The sequence below is a fragment of the Gymnodraco acuticeps genome, unplaced genomic scaffold (assembly GCF_902827175.1).
Source record: "Gymnodraco acuticeps unplaced genomic scaffold, fGymAcu1.1, whole genome shotgun sequence".
NCBI classification, from domain to species: domain Eukaryota; kingdom Metazoa; phylum Chordata; class Actinopteri; order Perciformes; family Bathydraconidae; genus Gymnodraco; species Gymnodraco acuticeps.
The window spans coordinates 2476392-2492874 of NW_022992126.1; the positions used below are offsets into that span (position 1 = coordinate 2476392).

Genomic DNA, 16483 nt, shown 5'->3' on the forward strand with positions numbered 1-16483 from the left:
TGCTGGCCATCAGCGAACCGAGCCTGGTCGTCTGACGGCCGGACGTGCTGTGATTCTCCAGAACACACAGTTGGCCACTGGGCTTTCAACTAAAGACACAGCCATGCAACAACTGCGGCATGTACAGTCCTTATGGGTAATGCAATGTGTGAAGTGCGCTACACCCCTGGTCATTTCACCATGGAGGAAAGCAGCAGAAAGTCGACTGGAGTTAAAGAGAGCTGGGCCTAGAAGTTATCCTTCTGCACTGCGTTGAGTGCATGGCTTCCTTCTGCGGGGGGAGACGCGCTCTGCCGGCGGTCTAGTTCAGGATCCGAAAATACACACTTCTTCCTAGTGTGCCACTGGTTACGGCCCCGCGTGCCAGGGGTTGCCGACCCCTGCCTGCTGTATACTAATGATAATAATAAATAATACACTTTATTTGTATAGCACCTTTCATGCACAAAGTGCTTTACAGAAAACATAACAATATTCAAATATTCAAATAAATACAGAACAAGATAAAACATCTACAGCGATCCTAATAAATTGGAGTGGCTTGGCGGTTAAACATCGTTAAATTCAACCCTTTTCCCGCTCCTCAAACCTCGTCGATTTGATGTGAAGACAGGGGAAACTGTGAGGTCTTAACCACAAAAGGCCTCAAGAGCAGCAGAGAATGTGAATCATTTACCAGTTCTTTAGTGTCCTGTGATTGTTCTCTTTCTATATGGAGAGGCTGATTTATAAGAAAATGAGGGAGGAGAAGTTTCTAAATGTAACATCACATTGTTAATGCCCTCTTTAGTCCTCACAATGCAAAGCAAACCTTTTTCAATGTCAGCTAAAAACTCACCTCTTTGCACGGGCTTTTAATACGAGTTGAACATTTTTACAGTTGCATGTGTTTTTATATGTTTCTAGTTATTGTGCTTTTTATCATGCTTTTAATGATTGTTTTATTATTTTACTCGCATTGTGTTATTTTATATGTATTGCCTGTACAGCACTTTGGTCAACCGAGGTTGTTTCGAATGTGCTATATAAATAAATAAATAAAGATTGAGATTGAGATTGAGCAAATGAAACAAAAGAAAAAACTGAAAGAAAGGTTCTGATACGGCATCAAATGATAGATAGATGTATACTTTATTAATCCCAAATTAGGAAATCCTTACTGACAGTGTATTAACATGTAAGTACTGATACAGCTGTTCAGTGTGGTTCTCATCATGCTGAAGATTAATCAGCATGAACCCACATTGTGATATGAACCATGAGTAATTTGCGTCATTTCATTGCTTACTGCGAAGAACTATTATACTATGCGTTAAGAATAACACCAATACACCGCGTTGACAAACTTCCGCTAACTCAGAGTCACAGTGTAAAAGAGCCACAGACGGCCATCACACCGCTTTGAGGAAGGATAGCTGATAGCCATCATGAGGAAGTGTTCGTGTTGCTCAGTCACTCAGGGAGGCTGCCTCTGCTTCAGTCTGCACTGCGGCTCGGCTGATTTTCCCATCATGCTCTTGCACAACAATGGTAAACAGCAAACAGACTTTCAATTGTCTTTTTTTCTGCTTCCCCTTTTCATGGCTTTGTTTTTGTTTGTTCTGTTTCAACTTTGGCTGTGAATGCCCTCTCTCCTGTCTCAACTCTCCTCCCCCACCCGCCTCACTTTCCTCCCATCACAGTTCTTTAATCAGACCATGAAATGACTGCAGAGGCATCTCCTCTCCACTGATTATCTGAAGTGCTAAAGTGAAAGAAGCAAGTAGGAAGAGATGTACGAAGGGAAAGCAAGATGTAGACATGGGGAAAAAGAGGAAATTAGAGACGTAAATTGGTGCAGCAAAGTCCTGGGAAGTGATGGATAATAAATAAAGAGAAATGCGCCAAACAAGAGCATATTGAAGCAGAGGACGGGAGGGCAAACTATAACAGAGTATAAAACAAAAAGATGACAAATCATTTTTATGCTTTTGTCTGACTTTCAAATTCCACTATTTTGCACACAAAAATGGTTTCGACGATAACATGAGGAGGATGTGAGGTCACCAAGAGATGAAAGGACACTAGCAGGAGAAGACGAAAACACACAGAGACAGAGCAGACATGAAGATTAGAGGCAGATCTCCTCTGACCAGATAGAAGCCATTAGCAGGTTATTAACATCTCTCCACGTGACGACAAATAGTGTCAATTAATGATTCATTTTCTGCAGCAGCTCGGCAGATCTGGGCCATTATACAGTTTTAACATATTTCCAGGATCAGTTCTATGAGGTTCCCTCCGTTCTAATGACTACTCATTGCCTTTAGCTGGATGTTGGACTAACTAATGTACTTTGTTGTGCATTGATTAAAATAACACTCTTTCTTCTGCTATGCTTGTCTTTGTTGGGCTGGACACACACACACACACACAATTTGTCTTTGTTGGGCTGGACACACACACACACACACAATTTGTCTTTGTTGGGCTGGACACACACACACACACACAATTTGTCTTTGCCAGAATATATGTCAGCAGCTGCATTGGCCATGTAGTCTTTCCCCTGTGGTATGTGTGCATGTGTGTGTGTGTGTTTGCATGTGTGTGTGTGAACCCAAGCAAGCTAATAAATCCTCTCCAACAACGGCTCTTGCAATAATGAGACACTTCTCACCTTTCCTCCCTCTCTTCTTTCACTTGGTCTCTCCACACACGCATGCTCACATGCACACACAAAAGCAAGCACAGGCACACATACACCACACATGCATGAACACACGCACAAGCGCACAAGCGCGCACACACACACACACACACACACACACACACACACACACACACACCACACACACACACACACACACACACCACACACACACACACACACACACACACACACACACACACACACACACACACACACACACACACACACACACACACACACACACACACACACACACACACAACCCTGGGGAGCACTGGGATTCCCACTTCTGCTTGCTATGGCAACACAGCGTTACTCCTGAACATCTTTTCCCACAACTGGACGCCGCGGCGGGCCACTCAGATATCTGGGCCTCTATGGATCATAAATCTAATTATACAACATAAGCAATATATCTTCATCCAGCAGAGAAAGAGAGAGACGTCTTCTCTACAGAGGAAAAGAGTTGCAGTAGTCTGAAGAGATGTTCATATAGTGGTTGCTATCAGTGAGGAGGTTAAACAGCAGTTATTACTTTCACCTTATCTCTATCCCTCAGAAGAAGTTCCTTTCTAGAGGACAATGAGATCAACTCTGCAGACCAAGAGGAAAAGAGGAAGTACCTGCAGATCACACTCAGTGGGAACCAACACTTCGACTGGCTCCAGGGTTTAAATGCAGAGGCGGTTCTCTCAGCAGTGCAGAGCTTACTGAATTCAATATTCAATAAGAAACAAGGTATGAAGAGTAGGTTGTTTATGTAAAAGACGATATTTCAACAACAGAAAACGTTATGTACTCCCTGTAAACGACCACATATACTGCTCAACGCAATAGACGCCATGTTACAAAATTACAGATGATCTAGTTGCTCTCAAATCAATATCTGTAAGCAGATTCTAACACCACTAAAACAAGGTCTGGTCTAGCTGAAGCGTCTATGTGCTTCATGTACAAAAAAAAACGAATTATCTATTGCTAGCCTTTTGATAAGATCTGATAAACAATATGTTCATTTGCTTCATTGTAATCACAAGCAACAGCATCATCTCCATCTTAATGCTAATCTGTATTTACCATCCTTCTCTCCAAGTTAGACGTTATAAAATACCATCACTTATCTACAGTGTATTCCTTCAGTGCAAACTAGTATTGCTTGCCAGTCACTGCTAAGACATTTCCAATAGACATCTTAACCAGCGACGTGCAGTCAGGGGAGGCTCCCCCTGTCATACTCATAGACTGGTCATACTACAATGTAACGGAAAAACAACTAAAGAAAAACTTAATAGTAATAATAATAAAATGTCTCCACTGATCTGTGTTGTAAGTGTGATTTATGTTTGATTCCAATCGCTTTTTATAGTCAAAATCAGCAAATTTGCCGAGCTCCGCTACAACTACGGTGTAGTTCCAGTAATCCAAAATCCGGCTCACAGATAGCAAATAAGCTTGACTCGGACAAAATACGTCTCAGGATAGTTTGTTTTTTACTTACACAAAAAGGTATCAAATACAAACACATATTCTCTCAGTTCAAAACACTATGTTGCTCGGTGCTTCTTTCTCCTTCTCACACACACCAATCACCAGCAGCTGCCGTCGGCTATAACGTCTCGTAATCACGAACAGCTGCGGTCGTCTATGCCCTTAATTTCACACGGCTGGTTCCAATAAATGATATAATAGCACTAACAACAAAGGATAATAATATTCAAAAATATCAGACTATACATTTTAACATATGGCTCCTACATACGGGTAGCGATGAGAAGTGAGGCAGGGACGAGCTCTGCCTCTCGTAAGCCCACAGTAACTGGCTGGAGCGCGGGGACTTATTTTGTGAGCGCGCTCAAGCCAGTTACTGTGGGGTCAGGTGAGGCACAGATGAGCTCTGCCTCACCTCAGAATGCGTCACCCCACAGAAACTGGCTGGAAAGCGGGCCCTAAGCGCATGCCTGCACCATCTCACTGTATGTCACCAATGTAATGTTTGTAGATCCCTTTATTACATTTATCCTCGCCATCCATAGTCTCTAAATAACTTATTTCACGTATATATGATATTTAGGCTCGCTGGTCTCATCATACAACGGCAATGAAAAAAGCACCTGGAGAGGCAGCCATAACCTCTGCCGCACTGAAGGGGGCGCACGTGAGCCCACAGGTTCTTGTTGCTACTGTTATTCTACGCAGACGCAAACAACAAGCTAGACTTTTGAAACTAGAGGAAGATAAGGAGGACTTTTACAAAAATGTAATGGAGATTGTTGTCCAGAAGGATAGCATGGACTTCATCTTCCAGTCAAGGTAAGACCACAATTGGTAATGAAAATTGGATCTTACTAAGAAAGAACAATCCAATATTTAGATGTTGGGTATCCTTTTGTTGAACGGTCTGTTTAAAATGAATCGAAGCATCAGACTAAAAAAGCTTTTGAAAATAACAGAATATTTCGATTAAGGTCAGAATATAATATTTGTAAATCTGACTCTGAAAGAGTCAGTGCCTCACCAGCCATGAACCTCACCGCACGTCACTGATCTTAACCCTAAGGTGCAACACGTACCTTTCACTGTGTGCAGAAAAGTAATCTTGATCAAAAGCGTGGGACCTCTTCCTGGAATAAAATGATTCCACTGCTTCCAGATAATCTTTTATAGGGTTTCAAAGGGAAGTGTGCAAATGAGACAGCATTTTCAGAAAAGAGAAGTGCTTTGTATTGCCCGTCAAAGAGTAGGTAGCAGCCGTATTGCATTTCACCCTCTGTGAATATTTGAAGAGTACTTCTCCATGGTATAATGAAATGTTACACTGTACCATTGGCAGGGTAAAGACTCTTCTTTAAACCAGTGATGTCAAGTTAAAAGATAAACAATCTAATGCTAGAATATAAAGGCTAATTGTTGCAAAGAATACTGAAACAGTTATTTCTCAACTAAGAAGTAGAGCAGACGTTTATTTGCCTTTGTGACTTGCGAAGTACCATGTTCTCATTGCTTGAGGGAGTTGAATTGTACAGTATCACATTTCCCAAGATATAACTCGAGGAATGTATGAAATATGTGTCACGTGTTACACCTAGGGATCTAGTTAGACTCTGTTGTATTACACTAATTATCTCAGCATACAAGGACATCAGTTGGAGTTGAACTATTTAATAATTTAACAAGATGTCCTTAAAGCCGGAATAGTACAAATTGGAGAACAAATCCAAAAGTGTGTAGTAATGTACCAAGCTTATAATCATGTGTGTACCGTTAACATACAAGAACGCCAGTGTGCAAGTTACCCAGTCGAACACTGCCACCCAGTGGACAGAATAGTGAAGTACAAGCTGCACTCATTCAGAATTCAGTGCAGCATTGTGGCTGTTGTCCTTCTGACCCCTTACATTTTTGTAAAGTGGATCAAACGGCACAGAAGACAAAGCGAACTGGTCTTGTTTTGAAGGGATTTGAAGGAAGAACATTTCTTATACACACATCTTGTAAAATTAATAACCAACACACACAGTATTCTGGGACTGTAAAATATCAATTGCCATATCAAATCAAGATTATTGTCTTATTAAAGGATTGTGGGAGAACATTTGTGTCAAAGATTGGCAGGTGTGGCCCAGGGGGGTAAATGTGCATCTATCAATTGGAGGGTAGGTGGTTTGACCCCCATTTCCTGCAGCCAACATGTCAATGTGTCCATTGCTCCTGTAGGGGATGTCTACCGTATTGAAGTGTATGTAAGTTGCTTTGGATGAAAGCGTCAGTTACATGTCATGTTAGGTAAAAAGACAGACAGTCTTTGAGGTGATACGTTTCAGCTTCATTTCACACTTCAGAGGATACATGCAAACACACCCACACAGAAGCACTTTCAAACTTACCCAATAGCAACTCTTAGCTGTCTCATACGGCCCTGTGATGAACCGTGCTCTACTTTTCTTTTTAAGGAGCCCAACATAGCCTGCAAAGAAAATAAAGCATGCATGAATCATCTCAGTCGGTTTGAGATTCTGCACTGAAATCATTTCCTGTCCAAGCTGCTCGGAGCATGCTTCTAAATACACAATGTATTCATATACATTATTCACATATTGTTCAGACAAACACCTGCATGTGTTGTGTTTGAGTTGGCCCCAATGCACTGGCAGGTCTTTGTAGCGTTACGTGACTTAATATTCTATGTTTCCGTGTTATTCACCTTGAAATCCATCACTTTAGTGGAAACTGTCACATTGGTTTGATTTTCAACATACAATTCTTCTGCAAACAGACTCCTGTGTGCTTTAGAGAAATAGAGAAATAGCTTCTCTGATGCCAAAGGTCAGATGCCATCAGGACAGAAACACTCACACTTCCCGTGTTAAAACACGTGTTCCCGTGTTACAACACGTGTTAAACTCTCTTGTACGAGAGAGTGGTGGTTTAATTTAGAAACCAGATCTATTATTTATGAACACTTATCCAGTGAGAGAAACATGAAAACAGGTGAAGTGACACCAAGGGGAGGGTTAACAGAGTTGGTATGAGGCAGAAAATGCAATACTTTATCCAGCAAAAGGCACAATAAACCGATTGAAATTGGCAAAAACTAACATTTGCCGTGTGATTTTGCAGAGGGAACAGGAGAACACAACATTGGCCTTTCCATCACTGTTTGGAAAAGTTGTTTATTTACACACCCAGCAGTTAATGAGCTACATTATGAGTGTTTTGTTGGGTTCACATATCAACAGTCTTCTCCAGAATCGTTGACTACACCTTTAAATGAGTATAATATTCCAGGTCAAAACAACACAGCTCAACAATGCACAACTGGAGAGCATTTGTTCCTCTCTAGCTCAGTGGCAGTAACGCGTCTCGGCCCCTTCCTGTGCCGGGTTGGCCCGGGTCCACGGTCAGCTGACCTGGTTTCACAGACTCTCAGTCCGAATACAAAGAACTAATGACGGTTAGAGGAAATAGGATGAGTTGGCAAACTTGCTTCTTTATCCAATAAAAGGCCGTTACTGGAGATATTTACAAACGTATAATTCAACTGAAAAACCAATACAAAAATAAATGATACATTTATATTTACATTTAAATAAATAATATCAAAATAAGAAATACAAATTACGGAGCCCTCGAGGGTTCATAGAGAGAAAAATAAATAAAACGTGGCCACGTTTTACTTTCTCGTGCGCACGCTTTAGTAACTCGTGCGCACGAGTTACTAAAGCGTGCGCACGAGTTACTAAAGCGTGCGCACGAGTTACTAAAGCGTGCGCACGAGTTAATAAAGCGTGCGCACGAGTTAATAAAGCGTGGCCTCGTTTTGTGTGTGTGTGTGTGTGCGTGTGCTGTTCGTGGTAATTTGAAAACAAATGCCGGTGGTGTCGGATACACACACACACACACATACACACACACACACACATCATGCGCCCCGGTGACAGGACATCTCCTTCATAAAGCGAGGGGGAATACTCAGTTCGATGTGTGTATAGGTGTGTGTGGTTAAACGTAGCAGCCTCGATCTCTATTCAGCGGTTCTAGTGAAGTAAACAGTAAAAGGCACAGCTCTTTGCAGCTGGTGCTGCTCTTCTCAGATTCTGCTGAGTTACACGTTACTGCCTCCAGTGCCCTGTACGACGAAGCCAGTTCAACAGACCCTGGACCTGGATATGTTCGATTTACCCGGCTTAAAGGCCCTGTCACACTGTCCCGAAATTGACACCCGATGGACACACGAATATGGAATTGTGAATTTCGCACGATGATGGCCCCGAACCACACACGAAGGCAACATTTACATTACATTTAAGACATACAACTGCAATGAAAGTACCAAAAACAATTATGTTACAGTACTATGATACTGTACTGATATCTTCAGACTTTGTTCTTTACTTTATCCGTCTTTATATGTAGAAAATATTACGTTTTCTCCGTAATGTTGTTTCCATAACAACAACAACTTCCTGTCAACTGTCCTTCAAAATAATATATTATATCCTTTTTAGTTTCACAGAACACAAATTGGGTTATTTACATAATATATTTACATGATTTTGTTGTGCAATAAAACAACCCGATGGACACACGATAAAGGAAATGTTCAAATTCGGCTGTGATCGTAGGAACATCGGGCCATTCGTGAGGGCATCTTAAGCCATCGTATGACCGCCGGTGGAGTTTCTCAGGCTCCGGCAGCAACTTCGTGAGCGGTGGCAAAATCTTTGGCATGCCAAAAAATTGCCGAAGGACCTTGCGAAGGTTCATTTTCGTGTTGAATTCGTGTGTCAACTGTGCCCTTCGTAAGGCCATCGTGAGGGCATCTTGTTATCATCGGTGCCATCGGGCATTCGCCCCGATCAGAGTGAGGCGATGCCGATGCACCGATGATAACACGAAGATGACACGATTTGACAAGATGCCCTCACGAGTGCCTTACGAAGTTGCCGCTCACAAAGTTGCTGCCGGAGCCTGAGAAACTCCACCGGCGGTCATACGATGGCTTAGATGCCCTCACGAATGGCCCGATGTTGCTACGATCACAGCCGAATTTGAACATTTCCTTTATCGTGTGTCCATCGGGTGTCAATTTCGGGACAGTGTGACAGGGGCTTAACTGACCCTAACAAACGCGATGTCGATAAGCGGTCCTACGAAGCTGGTTATCAACTCAGTAAATCAACCAGGGTTTCTCTGTCCGGCTGAGAGCGCGTTCATGTGAAAGGGACGGGGTTAGCAACATTTGACCAATCACAAACATGGAGACGCGTGCTGACAGCGCAGCGTCATACTTCATGAATGAATAGTGTAAATAGCAAATCCTGCTTCGTAGTACAGGCCACTGGTGCCGCAGAGATTTCATGAAGTGAAGGAGGTTTTCCTTCGATAAAACAGCTGTGGGCAGCAGATACTGTGAGTCACGGACAGGAATCCCTCAATTTAAATAAAACGAGGCCACGCTTTATTAACTCGTGCGCACGCTTTAGTAACTCGTGCGCACGCTTTAGTAACTCGTGCGCACGAGTTACTAAAGCGTGCGCACGAGAAAGTAAAACGTGGCCACGTTTTATTTATTTTTCTCTCTATGAACCCTCCAGGGCTCCGTAACAAATAAACAATATCAACAAATATTTTGGAGCGCACTTCCACAAGCTACTAAACATATATAAATATGATAAATAAAAATAAATGAGATCAAATATGTTGCAGTGCACTGTCACAACCTAGCAAAGCTAAATAATCGTTTTTTCCGATTATGTTGTTTTCGTAATTGTGGCAGGCCAAAATCGTAATTGCGATTCAAATAGGAAGAATTGCACAGCCCTAGTATGCAGCACTCATTGGACTCTAAGCTACCAGCTTGATTTATTGCTGAAGAAAGTAACCTAGAGTTTTTTGACAGTTGTTATAAAATATATTAAAAAACGGTGAAATATTGATTTCATCAGTCAGTATGCTCCAGGGCAGTTACGCCATGTTATGCTAACGGTTTATCACATTTACAAAAGAAAAGTAACAATACTTTCTGATAGGGCTGTGCCATTTATAGACACTTAATCGAAAAATCGAAACTTAATCGAAACTTAAACCCCGTCACAGTGACGCACAAAAGTCCCTGAGCTTTAAATCGTCATTTTACAGATTTAAAACGAAAATCTTTAGGTACAGAATTTAGATCCTCGTAGAAATCTCATGACTATTTTGAATACCAAAAGCACAGTTTGATTAATTATTGTAGGACTTTGCGTCATAGAAATAGATATGTAGCCGATGCTAAATGATTTTCAAAGCTAGTGTAGAAGGGAGCAGAACACTGAGTTACAGAGTGTCAGGGTGTTCTGTAAAGCAACACAAGTGCAACCTATCAGTTCTCCCTCAAACAAAGTGTATTCCCTCGGGAGCTTTTTCTAACCTTTCATGGAAAGGACACCACGGCAGAAGCCCTTGAAGTTGATCTTCCCATGGGAGTCGGGGTCCAGACATTTGGCCAAGTTTTTCACCTTTGGAGAGACAGAGACAACATTAGAGCTATCAGAGCACAGGAGACACATTTCTGTTCACACACAGTAAACATATTAAAAAAAGGTACACATTTGCTTTTGTGCTACGTCAACTCAATATGTGGGCTGTGGAAAAAAAAAACGGTACTGAAACTAATTGTATTGTATCAGAAGGTTATTAAAAAGTATGATCTCAACTCCTACTAATATTACATTACATGTCACTTGTTAGACGCTTTTATCCAAAGCGACTTCCATACTCAATACTACACTCATCAACCGTCTGTGTGAGTGTGTCTGTGTGAGTCTGTGCAGCCCACTTCCTGATTTGTGAGATAGACAGGGGGCTGATAAGTACACACCACTTATTAGTACATGAATCATCCTTCCTCCCAGCATTGCACTAAGGCTCTCAACAAAGATGAACAGCGCTGCCTTATTATCATATTAAGTCTATCCTTTGAAGCCATCAAATGATCTCATGCTGCCTGTACCAATCCTCTCTAAATCATCTTTGTAGAATCAACAATAAATGAATAAATAAGAGTTTACTGCCTTGTCATTTCAAAACAAACCACAACTAAATGTAACAGCCATAGTCACAGCAATGTGCATTGTTTATTTCACAACACAATATGTGCGTTTGTTTTGCCAAACTAAATGTTTTAAAAGTAGTCATCACTTTTATTGATGATCTTGACACTTCGATTAGATTAGTTAAGTTAACAGCAGAGGTGACATGTTGGGCCTCATGGGTCAACCCTTATCCATACACTTTAATATGTTCAAAGTTAAAGTGGAGCTTTGTCCGAATGTGATGACTGCACCTCTGCTACACGGTTAACTTGTGTGTCACTAACCCTCGTGCACATGCACATCCTGCTCATAATTGATGTAGGATTGGCAGTTCATTTTAGTTTTCATTTCAAGAGCACACATTTAGCTGACTTTTCTACAGAGATGTATGTCTTTAGATTAGTTAGCTCAAGTCATTCTAACATTGTTTCCTTTAGTGCTGTTACTTGTTGCTGCTGCTGGAGGGACCTCTTGGGGGCTGTAACAAAAGATGCTGCACCGAAAGCAGAAAGCTTAACTACAGGAAGTGGCAAAGTGGAATGTACCAAGTGTCGGTGACATCATGGGGGGCATTGTTGATTTGTTTTAAACCAACCTGTTACTCCTCATGCAAGTCAGTTTGGTCACACAAATAATGACACTACATGAAATTGCAAGATTAACCGAAGGTCATTGAAAATATTTGTCTGGGAACAACGCAAATATACAATCCTTTACATTATCATTTGGCCAGTAGCTGTATACTTTATATAGACCAATAGAAAAAAAAGACTTGCTGAAAAAGCAACAGATGGACAAAACAAAATCCATAATATGTAAATAAATGTTCATCTGAACCGGGTCAAAGGCATTGGGATGCCTTTGACCCCCTCATGTGCAATATCACACATTTATATTAGAAACATTGGCTAAAGCACGGCCAAATACATGATCCCCCCACACCTCCTTCACTGCAGAGCGCTGCTTCCCCTCAGCGCTCTGCACCACGGCTCAATAATGCATTATTCTCTTTGCAAGCTGCCCACAGACACTTTACATTTAACAGCACTCATTTTAGCAAAGGGTGGTCACTGAGACGGAAACTGCTACGTTTCTCAGGGTTCAAAACACAAACTAAGGTTGGATTAGGTCATGCCTAAACTTTGAGAGGTAGAGACAACAGTCGTCATAAGAGAATTGTGTGAAACTACACATCGAAAAATGTGTCTCATAAATCCACATTTTGTATTTATTAAAAGATTTACATTTATTCAGCTCATCGCACACCCTCAAAACCATTGCCTGGCAACTGGGTAACAGTGCAGCTGACAAGCTATTTGTGGTGTTCAAAACTCTAACTTGCATTCAATTAATATCTCTAGATTGTAAAAAAAAGTATAGCTTTTTAAACTAGAGGTCACAGGAGGATGTTTGTCAATCTTAATGTTGGATGTGTGTACCCATAATGGTGTCTTACTTGTCTTCAGTTGTTAAGGACAAAGTGAAGGTGAGAGAAAAGAGGGCAGAGGAGGAAACTGTCGCCGTGCACATTTGCATGTGACTGCACGACTGGGAGAGCCACCTACTGTGGGATTTGCTGATATACTGTACAGTAGGACAATGACATGAGAGGGCAACACATGCAGGAGGCTGCTTTACTGTATGCCTCCGATGAAGAATTACAAACCCAACCGAGCAAGAGAAAGGAAATTAAATAAATGTCTCGTGCATAAATGAAAAAGGTTTTTCAGCGTCTCAAATCAGAATATTTCCTTCTTTTCTCTGCTTAGTATCATATTAAACTGGATATCTTTAGGAATGATAGAACGAGACATTTTGAAGACCCAAAGATGAATCAATTAATCTAGAAAATTAGTAGATTATTAATGAAAAATGTAAGTAATCAATAGCTGCAGTCCTATACAATCCTAACATAATTGTAGAACATATAGTTTGTTGATGTATGTAGTCTATTCTGTACTCTACTGACTTGTAGGTCCTTGAGTTTATAAATTGCGTTGACTTCATGTTGCAAACTCATTTCCTAGATGAAAGCGTCCCCAGGGAGCCAATCAGTGGCTCCACAGTGTTCCTGCTGATGAGCAACACACCACTGGGGAGCCAATCAAACACTGTTCTATTAGCCTGCCATGCACTGAGACACAAGGGGATGTCCACTGACACGCACTGAGGAATAACATCTCAAATATGACCAATAATAACCATTCTGCATCACAAGCTAAGGGAAAGAAGATTACACTGTTCTCCTATTTGTTATAGGCACGTCTCTCATAATGAACTAACCCTCACAAAGAACATTCAACCAGATGACAGTGCTGTGCATTCAACAAACATAGATGACTCAATGGTGACAGATACACACTGTTGTTTTTGTTTTCTAATCTTTACAATGACTCAGTTACAAGTATTATCAGGAACACATTGCTGAGGTCATTTAGCGGGAATATGATACAACAACTTGCTCAGTGGTTACTGAGAAAGAGCTCTTCTCTTTTTCAGGAACTGTTGTCCTGGTCATTCTCTATAAAAGACTTGAAGGATATTGAGGTGGCAAATAAATATATATTTGTTCAAAACCATAGATTTTGTTCCGCTGTCTCAGCACATATTGTGTGAGAGTCATGGTACATTAGCCATGAACAGTCTAGGTTTAAGCACATTGTTGGGGATATATTCCTAATAGCTTGACTGGTACTGGAGTTGGTATGTTGTATAAAACATTTGATTGTGATATCAGCAAATAGCTTTTTGGTTTTATTTTACACAACATACAAACCACTAGTATCAATATGGATCCCCTAAATGCCAGTTTTAAATCATTATTTAACCAAGAAGGATATTACACAGTTAAAGTAAACTAGTTGAATCTAGATTATTTACATCACTTCAGATATAATGTCTCTAATGTTCTGCACTTGCCATTTAAATGAGTTAAACAAATACTAAAAGTGAATAGCATTTTTCGGTCTGGCAGTAGGCCCAGTAAACATTCTAACTTTCCTGCTTCAGTAAAACTTCACAACGATCTTATTATTCCACACACAACTCTCAGTTAAAGGAGATTTAAATGCGTCATACTGTTTTACTGGACTATCATACTTTCCCCCACTGTTTCTACCGCATTGCAAGTAACAAAAACATGTTTCCAGCCTGGAAATCTGTAATGAGGAAACTTCTCTGCATTAGTGTGTACCCTGCAGGTGAAGCTAGACTCTTCCCAATTAGCTTCTCATGTGTCAAAAACTCCATGTTAGCTTCTTCATCACATAGCGATGTATTTTTAGGAGGAAAGATACAGCATAACACGTTCCAGAAAATAATGAGGACGTGTGGAAAATGCTAGCATTACTCGGTTGCCTAAAGCACTGTATGCTTCTAATGGCAAAGTGTAGCCTATAGGAAAAAAAGACGAAGCAAAAATAACAATGACTGAGGGTCCACGTGCTCACCTGTTCTGCTTGTCCAAACTGGGAACCAAGCTGCACAAAGTGTTCAGGGAGGATAAACCCGTCTGAGTCCTCGTCACAAACGTCGAACACTTCTTTGAGTTTCCTCACAAATGTCAGCAAACGCTCCGACTGAGGAATTATGTCTTCTCCCATTTCTTTGGTGCTTTTTTAATCTTCTTTTCGGGTGTTTTACCCCAACACAAAAACACCATGTTGTTAGGAAACTAGCAGGTCTTCTGTGCGCGTGACACAAAGTTATTGGATGCTGCTGCTGCGCGCGGGAGGAGGAGTGATGCTGATGTACACAATAGTGTTTCACATAACAATACAAGTACAGAAGTCCCTATCAATGCATGTATCACATTTAGTGGGATGCAGCCAATAGTTGTAAATCCATGTATTGTAAAACCACAAGTTTCAACCTCAAAATGGCACCATTGAAAAAGCCAGTCTCAATATATTACAATTTTAACATGTTATCAGAGACAACATCCACATCCCTGATGGAAAGTGCACGAATAAGTTAGTGGGAAGAAACAGCTTCTGAATCACATTCAAGGAGCAGATGTAAAATCACTGATTCATGAGGAGATGCTGTGCTACTGTCTGGGGAGAAAAAAACATTGTCCTGTATAGTAGGAATATTGATGCTGAAATATAACACACCCAAAAAGGAGGGTGGTATTTTCAGTGTTGAAGCTGAATACTGTCCTGTCTACTTCGTATTAGCTTTCATGAGTAAAAAAAAAGAATTCCAGTTAAAATGGGGAATTTTGTTTAAAGACAATTCTCAACAATTCAGTAATGAAAACCTTACTCATCTACTTCCTCAAAAAAAGAACACTTGTAGCCAAAACAAATGTTCAGTAATTCACATGGATCCTATCTAATGTGATTTAAATCTTGACCCTAATGTTTGTACCCTATCATCTTTAGATGAATTAGATTTATAATGGTAAAATCAAATCTACTTCTGCTTTCTCACAGATTCCAGTTTGCAGTTGTTGATACAGTTTATAAACAACATGTTCCATCTATCAGTGACCTAATTCTTGTTCCCTATTATCCAGTTTCCCTTTTCTTCTATCATCTAGAGATGTGGCTGCTTCAAATGTTTCCCACACTTTTAAGTGTGTTCCTTTTTGCACAACAGAAAACAGGCTTTTGTGTTGACTCTAATAAACTTGTTTTCAGGTCACTTAACAAGGCCTGAAAACAGAAGGCCAGTCTATAAAGGCCTTCATTAAGGGATGTGGATTAGTTGAGTTATACGTTGTATTAATAATGAGAATTTGTTAACTAACTACTAATTTTGTCAAACAAATTTAGTGTTGTTAAAAGTACAATATTTACTTAAACGTAGGAGTAGAAGTATAACAAAAAAAACTTAAGTATGGTACTTAAAATTGTACTTAAGTTCAGTGCTAGGGGAAAGGTACTTAGTTACATACAATAGACTATTCTGCACTGTTTCTATTATATTCTGTTTCTATTATATTCTATTTTGTGTTATACTTGTACTATTTTAAATGTTTTATTGTGTTGCGCTGTTGGAGGAGACCTAAGATTGTAATTGTCATAACTACACTGTAGCTATGCACACATGACAATAAAAGCCTTGACACCTTGAAACCACTGATAATCAAGCACACTTTTCACATCCTGATGGCATCTTGGGACATTTTGTATTTACTTCCTCCTCACAAGTGTGCTGACCTGGTGCTGACACAGAAATATTTGCACATGTGTGGTACTGAGACACAGGCCTG

At 40.5% G+C, this 16483-nt stretch overlaps 1 protein-coding gene across 2 annotated transcripts in view; it reads right to left on the bottom strand.

Annotated features, from left to right (window-relative positions):
- Positions 1 to 14949, bottom strand: part of rab11fip4b (RAB11 family interacting protein 4 (class II) b) — a 60710-nt gene extending 45761 nt beyond the window's left edge. Inside the window, exons 1-3 of one of the 2 annotated variants that reach the window (XM_034203458.1) lie at positions 14715 to 14949; positions 10602 to 10689; positions 6577 to 6656 (exon numbers count right to left, since the gene is read on the bottom strand). In XM_034203458.1, the coding sequence (XP_034059349.1) occupies positions 6577 to 6656; positions 10602 to 10689; positions 14715 to 14867 (321 nt within the window). In that variant the 5' untranslated portion in view covers positions 14868 to 14949. The remainder of the gene's footprint in view (positions 1 to 6576; positions 6657 to 10601; positions 10690 to 14714) is intronic. The other variant, XM_034203459.1, reaches the window with a different exon arrangement.
- Between the last annotated feature and the right edge of the window lie 1534 nt (positions 14950 to 16483).